Source organism: Panthera tigris, chromosome B3 (genome assembly GCF_018350195.1).
Source record: "Panthera tigris isolate Pti1 chromosome B3, P.tigris_Pti1_mat1.1, whole genome shotgun sequence".
NCBI classification, from domain to species: domain Eukaryota; kingdom Metazoa; phylum Chordata; class Mammalia; order Carnivora; family Felidae; genus Panthera; species Panthera tigris.
This window is the reverse complement of record NC_056665.1, coordinates 112,437,916-112,457,732: the sequence shown is the minus strand read 5'-3', so window position 1 is coordinate 112,457,732 and position 19,817 is coordinate 112,437,916. Positions and strand designations below refer to the sequence as shown.

General features: G+C 34.8%; 1 protein-coding gene across 3 annotated transcripts in view; it reads right to left on the bottom strand.

The window, feature by feature from the left end:
- The window catches only part of GPHN (gephyrin), a 632,007-nt gene that overhangs the window by 76,650 nt on the left and 535,540 nt on the right, over positions 1-19,817 (bottom strand). For all 3 annotated transcript variants that reach the window (XM_042989931.1, XM_042989933.1, XM_042989932.1), the window contains 2 exons: positions 14,405-14,497; positions 4,750-4,805 (listed from right to left, as the gene is read on the bottom strand). In XM_042989931.1, coding sequence (XP_042845865.1) covers positions 4,750-4,805; positions 14,405-14,497 — 149 coding nt within the window. The remainder of the gene's footprint in view (positions 1-4,749; positions 4,806-14,404; positions 14,498-19,817) is intronic.

Here is a 19,817-nt window from a genome sequence, read left to right as displayed (position 1 = left end):
TAAACCATATTAGTTCACCTTTTAATAGTAAAAGTCTAGGAAATGTAATTAAGTAATTCAAAAATGGTTTCACTGTCTGTAATGATTTGGGTTAAACATTATATCCAAGATTTTCATTGTTTGAACTATCATATAGAAGGTACAAGAGATTGATTGCAGAACTTGCCCTGCAAACTTCTCTCAGCATAGAGCAAAGCATATTTTTATATGATCCATTTGATAGGTTTGATTTGGCCCCAGAAGAGTCACTTGTCGTAAACCATGACTTAGGTCACAGTTGGGAAAAGGAATGCTTCAAATTTCCCCTAAAAGAAAATTCTGACATGATGTTAACTTCTCAATAAGAAAGAGATTTTTCTAAAGATATCTGCTTCATAAACACTTAAAATCTTAGGTCATAACAATGTGAATATTCTGAACACTACTGAACTGTACACTTAAAAGTGGTTACAATGGTACATTTTATGTTATACATATTTCTAACACATTTCTATACATATTTTCTACCACATTAAAAAAAAATTAGGGAATGGTTAAGGGAAAATATCCCTCTACTGGATGTACAAAGTAAAACCAGAAATTTACTTATTAGAACAGTCTTAAAAATCTTTCAAGAATATTATTGCTGCAAACAATACCACCAATAGCTAAAATTATCAAACCTTTCAATCTATGCAAAGTACAGTGTTAAGTGCATTATTACATTCTAGAATAGAAATCCTACAAAGACAGGGATTTATTTTTTGTTTGCCTCTCTGATTACATCATCCTTCTTGATCTTGTGCAATGGCCCAGAAGGCTGACCTCTATGGACTATTTCAACCAGGTTCTCATCACTCTCGCTTCTGGTTAGGTTCAGCCAATAGGAGTGGCCAACAAGAGATTAGAGGGTAGGAGAAAGAGAAAAGTAGGGTTTTTATTCCCCTTGCTCTTTCCCTGCTGGGCTGCAGTTTGGTGATGGCTATATTGTCTTTACTATTGACGGCTACAGCTTCTAGTGGGTGGCCCTATCCCGTAGCTATCAATCTCCCTTGATCCAGGCACCACTCTTTCTCTTTGCCCCTTCAGACCTTAGAGGTGGTTGGTAATGGAGTGTCACTGTTGTAGCACCCAGGTGCTTAACATTCCTTTGTTTCCTTTAACTTCTATTTCTTGGGTATAGTCCCATTAATCACCCATTTTACACAAATATTTACTGCTCTATCATACCAAACCCTAGAAAGTGTCTAGCACAAAGTTGGTTATGAATAAATATTTCTAGAATGAATGAATGAACTCCGTATGATCTCAGTAGCTGACAACTACATGAAGTATTCCATCCTTCTTGGCTTATAACTCCAGTGTTCACTGTGCTTTTCTCCCATATTCTATATTATTTCCCATATTCAATAAATTCAATATTATTTATTGTCTGGGACATCTCTTAATCTACTACATATGACCATTTTGCAGTGCAAATGATTTTTGATTAAAAGCATTAAAGTTTTGATATGACATATACTAATGCTAAAACTATCTTAAAAGCCTGGGGAACAAAGATATTTAATACAGGCCTAACCAGGTCTTCCTTTTGCTGAAAGTGCCTTTTTGGTGAAGGTAGAAAGTGAATCCTAAAGTGAGTTTCAGGGCTGTTGCTTCTTAGGCTGTAATGTGTTAGCATGAATCCCTGCCTTAATTTATTCAGGCTCAATGTACCATATTCTGTAAATTTACTTTAAGTTTTATTGTGATTGTACCTGTAATTTTCTCTACTTCTTGGCTTAAACCAAGAAGCCACCTCTTAAGAGGTGTTTTTGGGTGGTTATTAAATAAAAAATTTGGCTCCTCTCTAAGATTAGTGAAGACTTCCTACCAGCTCACTTATATGAGATCCAATGTAAAAGATATTATTGGGTATATAAATATTTTTATATAACCACCTAGAGTAGACATACAAAACTCAATTGAATGTAATTGGTTGAAAAACTCCAGGAATATGTGAAGTACTTCCTTTAGATTAAGATTAACAATTCTTTAAGAGTAACTTGCTCTTTATTTGTATTGGTATGTCTTATGTTTTATATAAAGTAAAAATGTTAAAACCCCAATTTTTCCTTAATGGAGGTATTGAGTTTTTTGAGATTTGCCCAATGACAGCACTTCATAATCATGTACTATTTTCTTTGAAAGTGTCTAATGCTAATCAGTAGCACCAAAACAAACTATAAGTTTGATTTAAGGTCAAGTATTTTGGTACACCAAGAAAGAATTTTGTAAATCACTGTCTCTTTGTATGCAATGGCACCCAATTCTCAAGTGTACGTACTTTCAAAAAGTGAGTAATTTGGCTCTTATAAGATCTCTGAGATTGCTACAAAGTTTGTATAACACCTTAGTTATAGATAAAGGACATCACAGGTAATTTGAAGAAAAACCTCACTTTCTCATAGTTTTCATCTTTTTTTCCATCAACCTTACAAGAAGTTAGCAACTTTTAAGTATCATGACTTTTCTTGTGTTCCTAGTTCTCTAGTACCAGTTGGAAGTCTTAACTAGTAAATAAAGTTTAAGATGTCCGCAAGACCCTTATTAATCTGTTACCTATGTATTTATTACCTATGTATTTATACTAGGGTGTGACTACCACAAACTATTTGTAGTTCCCTAAGCACTCCATGCAATTTTTAAAAATACCTCTGTGTCTTGATTTATACTATTCTCTTGGCCTGGAATGTCCTTTTCTCATTTCCGTTTTTGAAAAACTCTCTTAGGTCCAGCTCCAATGTTATTTTCTTAATCCTCCTAGGATGAAATGCTCAACCTCTCTATTATGCTCCACAGTACATGACTGATAGCATTAGTTTAGCACTTAACATATTATATTGTATTTAATTTATATTCTGTCTCCTCCCTGGATGTAAACTCCTTAAGAGTAGCAATCATATCTTAATCTACCTCATATACCTAGAACCTAACACAGTGCTTGGTATACATAGTAGGTATGTTTGGTAAATGTTGAATAGACTCAATTGAAGATCAGAGACCTAGAATAATTGGTACTTTGTGCCTTTGTTATAAAAGTGGATGCTTTAGACACCCAACACTGAATAAAATATATATCGAAGTCAAATTCTGAGGTCACAATAACAGTCATTTATAAAAAAGGGATCCAGGCCTAGCTGTTCTTTTTGCCAGGAAAACAGTCATGGGGACTGAAACCAGCCTGTGTACAGCTTCTAATCACTATAGTGCCAGGCTTGGCTTCAGAGATCTGTACACATTTCTCCTCAATGCTTGAATGTAGGGATGAGGAGGCTAGGGTCATCACCACTGGTACCATCCTTCTATATATTTCCTCAATTTCTCCCTATTTTCAGTACATATGGGAGCACATAATAGGCAAAGGAAGAAAAGGCATGAAACATAGCTTTTGTCCAAACTGCCATATTCACTCACTCATTCATTCATTCATTCATTCATCATTCATTTCCTCCTTTATTTTTTATATAGTCCTTATAACTACTTGGTAGTAGTAGAGGAAAAAAGTACATTGGTCTTCTTCTGGTTCTATTTAATAAGGTAGGAACTCTTTTAACCAACCTCAGAAACTCACTAGATTAACATATGCTCTCTATTTCCTCTTAAACATAATGATGCTTACAGCACTATTTAAGTTTGAGGCTGTTCGACTCTTGTATAATTGTAAACTACTGCTTTACAGTTCAAATGAGTTTCTTTCCATACTTGTTTGTGCCAGTTTGTGGCTACTAGTAGTTGCTACTGAAATATGCAGTTTAATTAAATATTATGCAAATCAATGATATATGAGTGTGAAAAGAGTTTTTTCCTATAAAAATTAAGTTAAACCTCTGTTAAAACTCAACTAAAAATTTTTGCTTAAAAACAACTGTCAGATTAGGTGTGGGTGAAGTAGCTTTTAAAAATTGTAAAAATATAATAAAAACCTAAAAGGATCCTATACTTAGATAATTTGCAAATGTCCTTGAATTTTTTCCCATTTTAAAGATCAAAACTGGAAATCACATAGAGTACTTTGGGGTGTGATTTATGTAAGAAAGACCAGAGAGAAATTCAAATAGCAGATACTTATTACAAGAAAAGTCTTGGCTTTCCATCAAATTATTGACAAGTAAATGTTCATTTATTTCAGTTAAATTTTTGTTTATTTAAAAATATACAATCATTTTCCACTTATTTCCAATTAAATGGTCAATTACTGGTCTCAGAAGCATTAAACAGAGGACTTCTATTGTAATTCATTATGACCCATTAGTGCTTCCTTTTCTTAAAAGACATACACGTATACCTGTACACTGGCTAGCTCCCTAATGAGAAAAACTAATTTAAATGATTAGGTAGAGAGGTTAAATAATTTGCTGCTTCTAATTTTCCTTGTTGGTAACACAAGTTGGAGAAAAGTCTAAGAAGATCACCTAGAAACTGTAGTTCTATTCACAACATTAATGTTTATACAGGAAGAATTATCCAATCACAGGACTGGAAAATGTGGGGCATGCCGGTGAAACATACCAACAATATATATTATTAGACACAGAGTAATAGATGCAGATTCTTTCAGTTAAAAAATAATTCTTTTGTCTCTTTCTCATGGGAACCATCCTTTAACTTCTTTGATAACCTGTCTAATCCACATCTAAGATTTCCATTACAATGATGGTAGCTTAAAATTCGATGCTAAAAGTCCATGAAACTGAAATCTTCAGGGCTTTTCAGACCTGTGAATCTCACCTGTTCACCAGCTTGGGATTCCCCAATGATGAAACGATCTCCTGGGCCATCGGCAGCTGTTAGGTGAACAGAACCAAGAACAAACATCAAAATTGTCCTAAAGCAAGGAATAAGGGCCTAGTGTTGGAATTCTAAAATTTGACTCAAATGATCAGATAAGGCTTCAGGAAAGTATAATATTTTTCTGATCTCCTAGACCAGACAATATCTTTGTTACTACTGGTTTGATCTTTGGTATCCACCACTCACAAATACCAGTAGAAGTGATCCTAATTATGTCCTTTCTTGATGTCATGGGAGATGGTCACCCTGGTGCTCCATAATTTCCATACTTGTGCTTTTTGAATAGAACTATTTCTTCTAGCCTATCCTCCTAAATAAATACCACCTTTTCTATAGGTGTGTATGTGTGATGTATGTGTACATTAGTGGATACACCTATCTATACAGATATATTACTATTTACATTCCTATTTCTCCATTTTCTAAAAATTTTAAACTATTTCTTATTTTCTTATTTATCACTTGGTCTGATTTTCATAGTAATCCAGCCAAGTAGAAAGAACATATATTCTTTTTTTTCATCTAACATTTGAAGGAAATGAGTCACAGAATGAAGAGACTTAGGTTGAACAAGTTTTGGTTAGTGGTAGAGCCAGGACTAAATCACAGTCCCTTAATTCCCAATATAGTATTTTTTTAAAGTTTATTTATTTATTTTGAGAAAGAGACAGAGAGAGAGAGAGAGAGAGAGAGAGAGAGAGAGAACACACATGGGAGGGGCAGAGAGAGTGAGAGGGAGAGACAGAATCCCTAGCAAGGTCTGCTCTGTCAGCATGGGGCCTGATGCAGGGCTTACACTCACAAACCATGAGATCATGACCTGAGCTGAAACCAAGAGTCAGATGCTTAACTGACTGGGCCACCCAGGCACCCCACAGTTTTTTTTTATAATGTGCCAAAATGCTATTTCTAAATCATGATATATAGGCAGTTCTGCATTACATTTGCTGACACACAGAAAAGTTAACACTTTCTATATGAATATTTTAATTATATTTGCAATCATGCTAATAATAAAAAGTATTTCTTTTAAAAAGGACATATGAAATTCACTTTTTTTATGTGACTACAAAGTGGTATTTTTCTAAAGGCTTATATATAATACTGTTTATAATGAATCACTTTTTTTTTTTTTTTTTTTGGCATGGCTTTGGTTAACCTGATGTAGAGAGGAACAAGAATTAACTTTTTCTTAATGTAGTAGATGTTGTATCTTGTGCTTTATAGACTATCTTAGTTAATAAACTCTTGGCTTTCTTGTGCTTTTTAGAATCCTATTGTATTTTCAGTGTTCATTTGAAAAACATGAACAGCTTTTCTGCAATGCTATTCTTATACTGCTTTTGTGTTTAAAATTTTTTTAAATGAACAATTTAAAATAGACATAAAACAGACATAGAATCATTGCTTCCACAATTATCATTTTAGCAATCTTATTTCATCTATCCCCTAATTTATTTTTACAGTATCTTGAAGTGAATTTTGATCTTCTTATTGAAGAAAATTAAAAAGTCAATTATCTTTCAGAATTCCACACTAACTACATCTCAAGGGTGAATAAATTTATTTTAAAGTATTTTTCTACTAGAGATATTCCTAGCTTGCAACCTATCATAAACAACCTAGACATTTTCTCTTCTCCCCTCTTTCACAAGGGGAAGTTAATGGTGTTTTAGAGTAAAACAAAGCTGCATCTGAATCCTAGTTCTGCCTATTATTAGCCTCAGGACTTTCAGCAAATTATTAAGCCTTTCTCTAAACTTCAGTTTTCTTGTTGAAAACATCGGGATAATCATACTTTAAAAATAATATATTTTAAAGCCATTTATTCCTTTCATTCATTCATTGAATTACTACTGAGTATATTCTATGCCCTAAGTGTCATATTAGGTGGTGGAACAGAATGGAGTAAAACCAGACATGGCTTCTATTCTAACGGAATGCCAATTTACGGCAATGTTCAAATCAAATGTGGAGGTGGGCTGTAAAATAAACTTGTAAATAATCTTTTTGATGTTTTTATTTATTTTTGAGAGAGAGAGAAAGCATAAGCTGGAGTGGGGCAGAGAGAGGGGGAGACAGGAAATGAAGCAGGTTCTGCGCTGAGAGCATAGAGCCTAATGTGGGGCTCGAACTCACAAGCTGTGAGATCATGACCTGAGCTGAAGTCAGACGCTTAGCTGACTGAGCCATCCAGGTGCCCGCATTTGTAAATAATTTTAAAAATCAGAATGAATAGAAATATACTTCATTGCACATGGTAAGATGAATCATACTGTTTCATGAAACATAATTTTGTTTATATATGTGTGCATATGTACATTTTATGCATTGTATGTTACATATGTTATATATTTGTGCATAATGTATTTAATATGTGTCTTTCTATGGGTGTAGTTAAACCACTGATGTAATGGAGGAGACAGATACTAATCAGATAGTCACATTAATAAATGTATAAATGCAAATTAAGAAAATCATTCTAAAGGAAAGGAACATGGTTTTATGAGAGCATGCAATGAAAGTGAACTATACGAGAGAGTCAGGGAAAGCCACCCTGATAAAAGGATTTCTGGTGTGAATATGAAGGATGAGTGAAAGGTAAGTAGGCAGAAGGGTGTGTGTGTGTGTGTGTGTGTGTGTGTGTGTGTGTGTGTGTGTGAAGGGGAGGGGGAAATGAGTGGAAATGCTCCATCTAAAGATCTTCACCTGTGTGCAAAGGTCTCTGGTTCATACCCTCCTTAGATCTTACACTCTAGCCACTCTCAACTTCTAGAATTGTAGCTCCCTGAGAGTACCAAGATGACTCCTACTTTAACTCCATTAATACATGCTACTTCCATTGCTTGGAGTGTCCTTTTCCTACCTGTGCTTTCTGATTAAAGACTTCTTAGTCTTTAAGACTCAGCTCAAGTGTCACCTTCTCTATGAAATCATATTTGACTCCTCTTCCTTCAAGTCAGCTACTTTCTCTTTTGTTTCCCCAGTGTATTCCCTAAATAACTCTAATTTATGGCTTCCTAATTATTTTCAGTTATTTGCTCATTTGTCTCAGGGGAATCCCTAGCACTTGCTGCATAATAGGTATTCAATAAATTTTCAATATGTGAAGTACTAAAAATGTTCAATAAATGAACGAGTATGGATTCTAAAAATCTTTTTAGAAAGATGAATGCATAAATGAACAAATAATATTTTTCAACACAAAATGCTGTATTTTGGGGGCACCTGGGTGGCTCAGTTGGCACGTGCACTCTCTCTCTCTCAAAAAAAAATCCAAAATTCTGTATTTTGGATGCCTTCCATTTTCTGCTGGTCCATTTTTACAGTTTTCAAATGTGAGTCAATGTTCACCATCTATTTAGAATGTTTAAAAAGACTGCTCTGCTTAATTTTATATAATAACTTAGATTATGTTGCTATTCTGTCTAGCATAGTGCCTAGCTCATCACTGATTTTCAATAAATATTTGTTAAAAGAATAAAGAAATGAATTTGGCATTTCCATAATACTTAGGGAGAAAGTTTGTAAACTGATTTGTATATATTAGAATTATGTTCTCAAAATTTTCTTGAATAATTTCATAAATGTGTATACTTTATTTCTTCAGTGAGATTATGAGCTTCTAAGAGACAGGGATCACTTTTATTTTTTTGAAACACTCTGCTCTTCAACTTTCTTCCTGTCTTCTGTTCCTCCACATGTGCAAATACACCTACACTGAAAATGCCTTATATCAATGTTGTACACAAATGCTCCAAATAAATGTTACTGAATAATGAGCCTGCAATAGAGTGTTAAGAAGGCCAACAACTGAAAGAGGCTTTAAATGATTCTAAGCTGCAGGAAAGGTGCACTGACTGTGCAGAGAATACGTGCTCACTTAAACTATGTTCTTCACCTTGCCCTGAAAATTTCTATCTGGGAAACATGTCTCTATATTGCTAGCTAAAGAAGGCTCAGTCAAACCACATTATAGAAGGTTCTTGGTGGCAAGAGAGCAGTTGCTTTTATTATTTCTTTTATAAGAGTGCTTCTCAACCCGTCAAGTGTGCACAAATCACCTGCAGATCTTGTTAGAATACAGATTTCTGATTTAGTAGGTCTGGGACAGGGCTTGAGGTTCTACATTTCTAACAAGCTGATGCGATTAGTGCTCATTCCTGAACTACCTTTTTGAGGAGCAGGGCACTCTAAGACTGAACTGAATATAGACAAATTCAGACTTAGAGAAAGTGTAAGGAATAAAAACTAGTGAAGTACAACAGAAATCCTGATTTTATATTATCATGAAGGCTCACTATTTCTTATACAGACAAAAATAATGATTGATCTAACTTGCTGATATTTATTTCAAAATATCTATTAAAGAGACAGGTGAAAAAAGGTGCCATTTTCAAGATGAATTCTATAAGCTTGGGTGGGAAGGAGCAGAAGTGGAGGTCTGCTGGCATGTGATCCTAAAGCTTGTAACTAAGTAAGCAAGCCACAATATGCCATTAGCAAAACATGCATGGATTCCAAGGATTTCTGGAGAGGCTTAGAACTCCGCCCCTCTATATTCAGACTTTTCTGTTAGTAAGTTATTGTTCTTTTTTGTAACTGTAGAATTTAATTTGAAGGAAGTGATAAAAGTAATATAAATCAAATCCTAAAAGCAAATGTATTATACAACTGATTCATAATACTTCAGTGCTAGATCCTGATGTTGTTTCCACTTCCACCTTCCTTTTTAAATTTTTTTTTTTACATTTATTTATTTTTGAGACAGAGAGAGACAGAGTATGAACGGGGGAGGGGCAGAGAGAGAGGGAGACACAGAATCGGAAGCAGACTCCAGGCTCTGAGCCATCAGCCCAGAGTCTGACACGGGGCTCGAACTCACGGACCCCGAGATCGTGACCTGAGCTGAAGTCGGACGCTCAACAGATTGAGCCACCCAGGCGCCCCACCACCTTCCTTTTTTAATGTCCAGAAAACACTTTTAGTCTTCTTCACCTGTTTATTTGAAGATTTTCAATGATATCATTTAAAAATGGATACCATTAGTTAACTATTCATTGTGGCAATGTATAGAATATGATCTTCCCGAGCCATCTGCTATAGAACAATCCTTCATTTTCATTTTCCAGCCATATGTGAACTCTCTTTAAGCCTCTTGAAACACTTTATAGCTATTCATTATTTTTCAATAATAAAGAGTTTCAACCTTTTCATGTTAGGGCTGAATAAACTGAGGCTATAGAGATAGCATATGTTCAGAGGTCCTAGGAAATATCGTTGACAGACAAATAAGGCAGAGGGATTAAGAAACTGATTATGGAACCACACTAAGACTGGATGATAGGCAACAGGATAATAGCATTTATGTATATACTAAAATTAAGATTATAGAAAGTGCTGGGGGGCAAGGGAAGGTGACAACACTAGCACAGCAAGATTAATACTTTTTGCAATCATACTGAAGGATTAAATCAAGTGAGTTGTTTGGAATTTTAAATCTGTGGCTTTTTCTTAGGGAAAGCAGGAAGTTAAGGGTAGGACAGGTGAGTGAGAAAAGATTTTATATTCTTTACCATCATCTTCCTGGAAACAAAAATGCTCATTTATTGCTAGTATTGGGAAAAGAGATACTATATCCTTAAATATAGTATTTTAGGCTTTTTGGAACTGACTAAAATTAATTAATCTGAGTATCTGTCTGCTCACTTGAGTAATACTCCCATATCATAAGGCCCTCTTTATCCAGAGTGACGTATAGTGGAAAGCAGTAAGTTATTAAATGGAAAACCAGCTGTGGCCAGAGATTTAGATGGGAGAAATAGAAACCTTAGAACATGGCTTTCCCGAAAGAACAAGACTAGCTCTGAATCAAAAAGGTTATACTGAATTTTCGTATGCATTTTAACCCACTGGAAGTACAGTGAAGTGTTAATGGTGGCTGGGCAGGCAGTGACATAAAGGGTAATTTTAAAATGTTCTTTTTAATTTTCTGTATTTTTCATATGCATGTATTTCAATCAGGATGTAAAAAAGAAAAAAACCTTTCAAATTTACCCAAATGGCAAAAATTTTTCATATCCTTCCAGAATTGTTTGTTACACATGATTCTTAAAATAATTAGTGGCTTGTTCTTTCTTTTGCCTTTTTCTAAATCATCTCTGTGAAACAAGTTCTGAAGGGATAAGCCTTTCAAATAGAAAATTTTCAAGAAAGCTGAACATGGTATTCTGAGGTACTTCTGCCTTCACGAACATCTACAAGAAAACTGAGAAGACAGGCATCGGCATCTCTACAGGAAGGCAGAAATGCATCAAGATGATTAGCTTAATTAGTGTGAAGAGAGAAACAGCTCTTCAAAAATACGAATAAAAATACCAGATCAATCCTAATTGGTAACATGCTACTTTCATTTTCTTTTCTCTGCTTTTATCTTTCAAATTCACCCCATTCTTGGGGTGATTATTAAGGCTTGAGCCTGGCACCTTCCCCTTCTGCCTGAGCCCAAAATAAATCTCTCCCTTTCTCTTTAACAACAACGACGACGACGACGACGACGACGACGACGACAATTACTCACTCCATCCTGAATACAGTTTTAGGTTTATCATGTTACTTGTCTTCCTGTTATATCATCATCCCTTGATTCCTGCAGTCTTTAAACTTTATTCTTTTTTTTTTTTTAAAGTTCTTTGTTTCAGTTTCTTTTTTAAAAAAATTTTTTTTAACGTTTATTTATTTTTGAGACAGAGAGAGATAGAGCATGAACTGGGTGGATCAGAAAGAGAGGGAGACACAGAATCCGAAACAGGCTCCAGGCTCTGAGCTGTCAGCACAGAGCCCGACGCGGGGCTCGAACTCACTGGCCGTGAGATTGTGACCTGAGCTGAAGTCGGACGCTCAGCTGACTGAGCCACCCAGGCGCCCCTATTCTTTCTTTTTTTTTAAAAAAAGTTGTCCCTATTTGTTATTTGCTTAGTCATTTTTTACTGTCTTGATTTTCAACCCACATACCTTAAAGCAAGTGATCCTCCAACTGGTTTGGAGTTTTATGCCACATGTTTCTGAAGGATACTGGCTAATGCTTAGTGATCCAGAGCAAGTTAGCAACCTCTTTACACCTACAGGGTTAGCAATGCTCACTGGTGCCACTGGGTATTACTGGAAGGCCTAAGGCAAAGGCAGAGGAGAAGAAAAAAGGGAGAATAAAGGGAGTGGGGAGACAGGAACAGGAGTAAAGGAAGACAGGGGTGGAGAGAAGAAGGTACACGAAGTAGAGTGGTAGAGAGCCACAACAATAGCCTCAAGGATATTCTTTACCAAACACTGCCTGTGGGGAGTGTTCTAACACAGAAACTAGGACCATGCCTCTTTGTTCACTGATGTCTTCTGTTGCCTTAATTATGATGTTGGTATATATACATAGACACATCAAACACTCTTAGTTTGAGATTGAACCTTATCCACAATGGTTATCTGTTATGTATTATGTCTCTGTTACATATTCTGTATCTTAGAGATAGCTACATTACCAACACTTCACAAGAAACACATAATGAATCACAAGCATGATAGTTTGTTAAACCTTGTATATTGTGAGATGTTATTTTAGATGGTTTGTATGTGTGTGCGTGCGTGTGTGCGCACACGTGTGTGTGTGTGTGTGTGTGTGTGTGTGTGTGTGTGTGTATGCATGTGAAATAACTAAAAACACCACCACTTCAAATCAAAAGAAAAAATAAGATACCGAAAGGAAATTTTAAGTAAAATTTCTTTGGTAGGTTCTAAAGCAGCAGAAAGGCTCTTTTGAGGCTCATGTGGGCTAATCACTCTTTCTGGCAACTAGAAAAGCTAAGAGCATAATTTCTTTTTATTGAGCTGTTGCTAACTCATGTAAAAATCACAGAACAACATTCTGTTTGAGAATAATTCTGCCTCCAATAATTTATTTTCTCACTTTCTCCTATACTATATTATCAAGAATGTAAAAAATACTTTCTTATCCCTTTGGTATTTCATCTGCTATAGTTGTTTGTTCTACTCTGGAAGTAAGAATTCCCTGTCATTTTACAGTAATCCTATATGGCTACCAATTATAAATTCAAAACAGAACTGACAGTTTAGTTGGAGAATAAGAAGCAACAAGAGCCAATGAGGCTATCAGAAGATTGAACTAATTTTCTTTCTGGACAATATTCATTATAATAAGCACTGTAGAAGGAATACATTTGGAAGAAAAAAAGTCCTAAGAGCTGCCAGGGATTTGTTATTCAGGTTCTCAGAAATACTCTCCTTTAGTGGGATCAAGCTGAATGAGGTACATCTAAGATAGTATTCCTGTGAAGGAATACACTAGTAGGAATTAATCTCTCCACCACTTTATTTACGTAGAATATGAGAACAATTCAGATAAATGTTACCTTTCTCTCCAGAGATGATCTAAGGAAATGTGTTTATACTAATGATAGTGATAATAATAGTTACCATTATCAAACGTTTAAAAAAACAATTATTGTGTGCTTGTTTTTGGTGCCAGATACTTTACTAAGGCTTTCTAGGGTCTCATTTAATTCTCACAACAACTTGTTGGGGGTAAGTATTTTTATAATTATCATCATGGAGAAAACTGAAGCTCAAAAAGTTTAGGTAATTTGCTCAAAGTTACATAGATAGAATTGGTACTTGAAACCAGATTAACTCTGACTTTGCTTTTCGAAGCCCATAACCTTAACCATTTGCTATGTTGTCTCCAACACAAAAAGATACTGCTAAGAGATAGTGATGGAACATGGAGGAGATTAATATATTTAATTATAAAAAAGAGGAAATTTTTTTAATGGCTAGATGGAGTAAAAGCAACAACAACAAACAAGTAAGAGACTTCATAAAGGACCATTAAAAAGGAACCTGTCTTCACAGCTCTAATCAACTGGGAAATGTTTTTAGACATTTCTTCAATGATATCAGCCTTGAGTTAATAACCAATAATAGTTTCTAAGTAATTCACTTGCATTTTCATTTTGGGTTCTTAGATTAGACTTTAAGCAGGCAACTGCTATTTAGTATTTTGCTTTTAACCTTTATGCAATCTCAGGCAACTCCAAAGGTATAAATTGCTGGTACTATGTAAGATTTCAGAGCGTTGAAATCCAGTTCTTCCAGGGAACCGTGCTTGCTTTTTAAGAAGCCCTTAATGATCTCTGGGTTTCAAGCAGAAGAAAAGACCACCCTACATTATCTCTGTGCTGGAAATCTGCTCTTCTTTCTTGGACCACATAGTTTTCAACTAGAAAACATCTGGAAAACTTCTAGACCAGGACTGTCTGCTACCAGTATGTGTAGAGGTCAGAAGAATAAATTATAGTATAGAGTTTCAATCAATCTCTACATATTTATTTGTCAACAAGCATTTTCAGGTAATTATAATACTTTCACTGAAAAGTTTTAATCCAGATTATTATCTGTGATTAAATTATTTTGATAACCAAGGGGGAAACAAATGTAAAACTCCCTGGGTGCCTAGGCTGAGTCAAAAATCTGAAGGAAAAAAAATACAGTGTATGATGATACTCAAAAACCCCAAAATATTTACCTCGGACAGCATAGCCATCTTTTACTGATGCTGGAAAGGGGGGTAGGTTGTCTTTTGCATACACATCTTGAGCAAGGACTCGCCCCATTCCATCTGAAAAAAGAGAATATAAGAAAAATATGGATGTTGAGAGTAATCGGTTAAACAGGCAGTCATAAACAAGGTAGGTATGTGTGCCTGTCTGACAAGGCTTGTATATGGGCTCAGTTAGACCTCCTGATTTCTATCCCAAGGAGTTGGAGACAGAAGGAAAAGATGTATCCTTATGTCTGAAATGAAAGATTAGATTCAGTCAATTAATAGTTATGCTTGCAGAGATTATCTGAATATGAGCAGCTACACAGTCATCAAAGATGTATTGAGTTTGATGTGTCATTAATCCTTTAACTACCCAAAGATGATTTTCTTTAAAAACCCAATTCTTAAACATTTTCTATTCATTTACCCAGTAATTTCACTTCTAGAAATCTATCCTAAGAAAACAGATAAATGTTTATGCACGTATTTATTTCAGTTGCTTATATTAGTAAGAAAAGGAAAGAAATAAAAAGGTCAATAATATAGAAATTTAAATACACAATGGTCTATTTTTATGATAAAATATTATGCAAACTAAAGTAATATTTATGAAGAATATTCACTGACCAGGAAAATTTTTATGACATATGTGTAAAACACATGCAGAACTATACATGTAGTATATAATCTTAACTCTGTTAACATAGATGTGTACATGTCAATAGAAAAAGAGAAAGGCATATATGAAAATGTAATGCATTTGTTATTTTAGTATGTTTAGAATTATGTATGATTTTTATTCCCTTTGCTATACTTTTCTGAAAATTTCCAAGTTTTCTACAATGATCATATGCTGTTTTTACATTAAGCAAGTTTTTCTTTTTCTTAAGAAAAGTAAAGAAAAGGAATTTTAGCCTTTGATTTTGGCTTTATTAACCTAAAAAATTATTGACTCTAAGCAGAGGGACAGTAAACTGTCTTGTGAAATGACTACTCAAACCACTCTGGATAATAATCATTTTTAGCTAGAGCTTAGGAATTTGAACCAGTGCCAACAAAAATAAGAGTTTCAAGAGTCATGACCAATTCCTTAAATCTTCTAGTCAGAATCTGTCTTATTATTTCAAAGAAGCAAAGGAATAATAGGAAGTGGAAATGGAAGAAGAGGGGAAGGGAACACATCAAGCTTGTCCCTAGAGACTGTAAGTAATACAGGACTTGATTTACAGGAGATGTTTGTATAATTTAGAAAACTCCATTGCTTCCAGAGCTGAATGGGTGTCTTTGTTTGTTTTTTGTTTTTGGCTTTGTAGGGCCTCTGATTTCCAGATCCCAGGATCTAGAAATAAGTATAGAGAGATTTTTCATTTTGTATTCTGATCTACAGTGACAGTGATATTAACTCTTTCCTTTTAGGGAGGTGATAGATGAATTGGAAGGGGAAAATTCTTAGCCATTTTTAGCTTCAGATATTCCTAGAAGGTTGTAGCTATTCTGGACATACCCTGAAGCTACTGACCTATATTTAGTAAGACCAAGGAAGTGGTGAAACCAGAGAGTCTAGTTTGTATTCACTTATACATTATAAACTACCAAATGAACCTGATGGTGAGCCCCATGGCATTTGACAGGATCACAATAAACTTCCTGGGGTGGCTCCTTGCCTGGAACTAATCTGGCCTAGGGTAGTTCATGAAAATGTAAGTTATATACTAGCTCAGATTCTAAGAGAATGACTTTGCTGGGATTATGAATAGCTCAGTAAAGGTAATAGTTAATATTCAAAGATAGTACAAGGAGATTAAGAAGTATAAACTTCCAGTTACAAAATAACCGGTTCTCCTGGGTCTCCAGCTTGCAGATGGCATATCCTGAGACTTCTCAGCATCCATAATCATGTGAGCCAATTCCTCATAATAAATCCCTCTCCCTCCCCCCCCTCTATATATATACACACACACATATATGTATATGTATATATATATGTATATATGTATATGTATATATAAATATATATATCCTATCAGTTTTGTTTCTCTGGAGAGCCTTAACTAATTCAAATGGAATAGAACAGACCCTTATCTTCCACTATATATAAAAATTAACTCAAAATGGATTAAAGAACTACATATAAAACCTAAAACTATATCACTCTTAGAAGAAAAGATGGACGAAAAGCTTTATGACATTGGGTTTGGCAATGGTTTTTTTAATAATGGTGATGAATACATAAAATGTTTTATATTTTTCAAACATTTTCTGATTTTATATTGAAACATTTCTCCCAACAATCTCAGTGGGCCTCACATTTTTAAGAAGCTTTTATTTAAATTCCAGTCAGTTAACATACAGTGTTAATATTAGTTTCAAGTGTACAGTATAGTGATTCAACCCATTCATCACCTGGAGCTCATGACAAGTCGACCCTTTCACCTAATTTTTAAAATTTTATTTTTTATAATTTTTTTAATGTTCATTTATTTTTGAGAGAGAGACACACAGAGTGCAAGTTGGGGAGGGGCAGAGAGGGAGAGGGAGACATAGAATTCGAAGCAGGCTGCAGGCTCTGATTGGTCAGCACAGAGCCTGATGCGGGGCTCGAACTCACGAACTTGATCTCGAACTGTGAGATCATGACCTGAGCCAAAGGTGGACGCTTAACCAACTGAGCCACCCAGGCGCCCCTCCCTTTCACTTATTTAACCCATTCCCCCCGCCCACTTCCCTTCTGGTAACTATCAGTTTGTTCTCTATAGTTAAGAGTCTATTTCTTGGTTTTGGCAATGATTTCTTGAGTATGACACCAAAGGCATAGGCAACTAAAGCAAACATAGACAAATGGAGTTACATCAAACTTAAAAACTTTTGTGCATCACTACTGGGTATTTACCCCCCAAAATACAAAAACTATTTCCAAGGGATACATGCACCCCTATGTGTATTGCAGCATTATTTATAATAGCCAAATTATGGAAGCAGCTCACATGTCCACTGAATGATGAACGGATAAAGAAGATGTGGTATATATATATATGTGTGTGTGTGTGTGTGTGTGTGTGTGTGTGTGTACATACATACAATGGAATATTATTCAGCCATAAAAAGAATGACATATTGCCATTTTCAACAATATGGATGGAGCTAGAGAGTGTAATGCTAAGTGAAATAAGTCAGTTGGAAAAAGACAAATAATATGTGATTTCACTCATATGTGGAATTTAAGCAACAAAACAAATGAACAAAGGGGAAAAAAAAGAGAGACAAACCAGGAAACAGACTCTTAACTATAGAGAACAAACTGAAGGTCACCAGAGGGGAGGTAGATGGGGGGATGGGTGAAATAGGTGATGGGGATTAAAGAGTACACTTACCAGGATGAGCACTGCATAATACATGGCACTGTTGAATCACTATATTGTATACCTGAAACTAACATAATACTCTATGTTAACTATACTGGAATTAAAATAAAAAACTTAAAAAAAGATTATATCGGAAAAAAAACTTCCGTGCGTTAAAAGACATAATCAACACAGTGAAAAGGTAATTGATGGAATGGAAGAATATATTTGCAAATCTGATAAATGGCTAATGTCCTGAATATATAAAGAACTCTTATAACTCAGCAACAAAAAGATCAAGTAACCCAACTAAAAATGGGCAAAAAACTTGAGATGTTTCCCCAAAAATGGTATACAAATAGTCAGCAAGCATATGAAAAGATGCTAAACATCACTAATCATCAGAGAAATGCAAATCAAAACCAGAATGAGATATCACCTCACACCTATTAGGATGGCTACTATAAAAAAAAAACCCCAAAATAACAAGTGTTGATGAGAATGTGGAGAAATTGGAACCCTCATACACTCTTGGTAGGATTGTAAAATAGTGCAACCACCATGGAAAACCATAAGAATGTTTCTCAAAAAATTAAAAATAGAACTACTATATGATCCATCAATTCTCCTTCTGAGTATGTATCCAAAAGAATTTAAAGCAGGGTCTCAAAGAGATATTTTCACACCCATATTCATAGTAGCAATATTCATAACAGTCAAGAGGTAGAAGCAGCCCGAATGTCCATCAATGGATGAATGGATAAACAAAATGTGGTGTATATCTCTATACACTGTGACATGATACAACATGGACTGACCTTGAAGACATTATGCAAAGTAAAATAAATCAGCCACAAAAAGACAACTACATTATTCCACTTATATGAGGTATAAAGTAGTCAAATTCTTAGAAACAGAAAGTAGAATGGTGGTTACCAGGGGCTGAGATGAGGGGGAAAAGTAGAGTGATTTAATGGGTGTAGAGGCTTAGGTATCCAGTATGAAAAAGTTCTGGAGATATGTTTCACAACAGTGTGAATATACCTAATGTCACAGAATTATACAATTAATAATGGTTAAGATGGTAAATTTTATGTTAATGTTTTTTACTACAATAAAAAAAGGAATGAAGTACTGATACATACTACAACATGGATAGATCTTGAAAATACTAAGTAGAAGAACCCAGTTACAAAAGACCACATATTATATGATCCCATTATATAAAATGTTCAGAATAGGTAAACCTATAGTAGCAAGTAGACTAGTAGTTGCTTAGGGCTGGATGGGGGTGACAAGGGAAGAGGAGGAAGCTAACGAGGATGGGGTTCTTTTTGACATGATGAAAGTGTTCTAAAATTGACTGTGGTGATGGTTGTACCTATCTATGAATATACTAAAAACCCTTGAACTATATACTTTAAGTGGGTGAATTATATAACATATGAGTTATATCTCAATAAAGGGCAAGGATAATAGATGTTTTTAAAAATAAGAATATTTACCTCATTTGAACATGTAACTATATTTAGAAGAGCCAAGAAAAGTCACTATTTGTAGCATACATATACCATCTGGTCTTTAGAGACCTTCAAGAATCATGGAAAGAAAAATAAAACATTTCATCTGGAAAGAAAGAACAGCTTCATATTTAGTTAAGGGTATAATAACATATATAATTAACCATCTTTTTATTTTGGACTCATGCTAAATACAGAGGTTACTATCTTTAATTAAGGTAAATTCGATCCCTACTGGATTTGTTCTGATTTTGGAGTTGGTATCAAATTAACAACAGAGATTAAATTTCTTCAAAGAGAAAAACATGCATTACCTCAAATTTTTGTCTAAAAACCTAGGGCAAGGGAAAGGATTGGGAGAAGAATAGGCAGTTGATTGAAAAATGGTCTAGGCTACCAGCTGGCAGAAGATACGAGAGAACAGAAGGAATATATATCAGATACACCTCTCAGCTACAAAAGAAACTCTATCCACATCTCTCAGGAGGGTTCAGGACTAAATAATTGATAGCTTTTTCAATCAGTCAATATTAG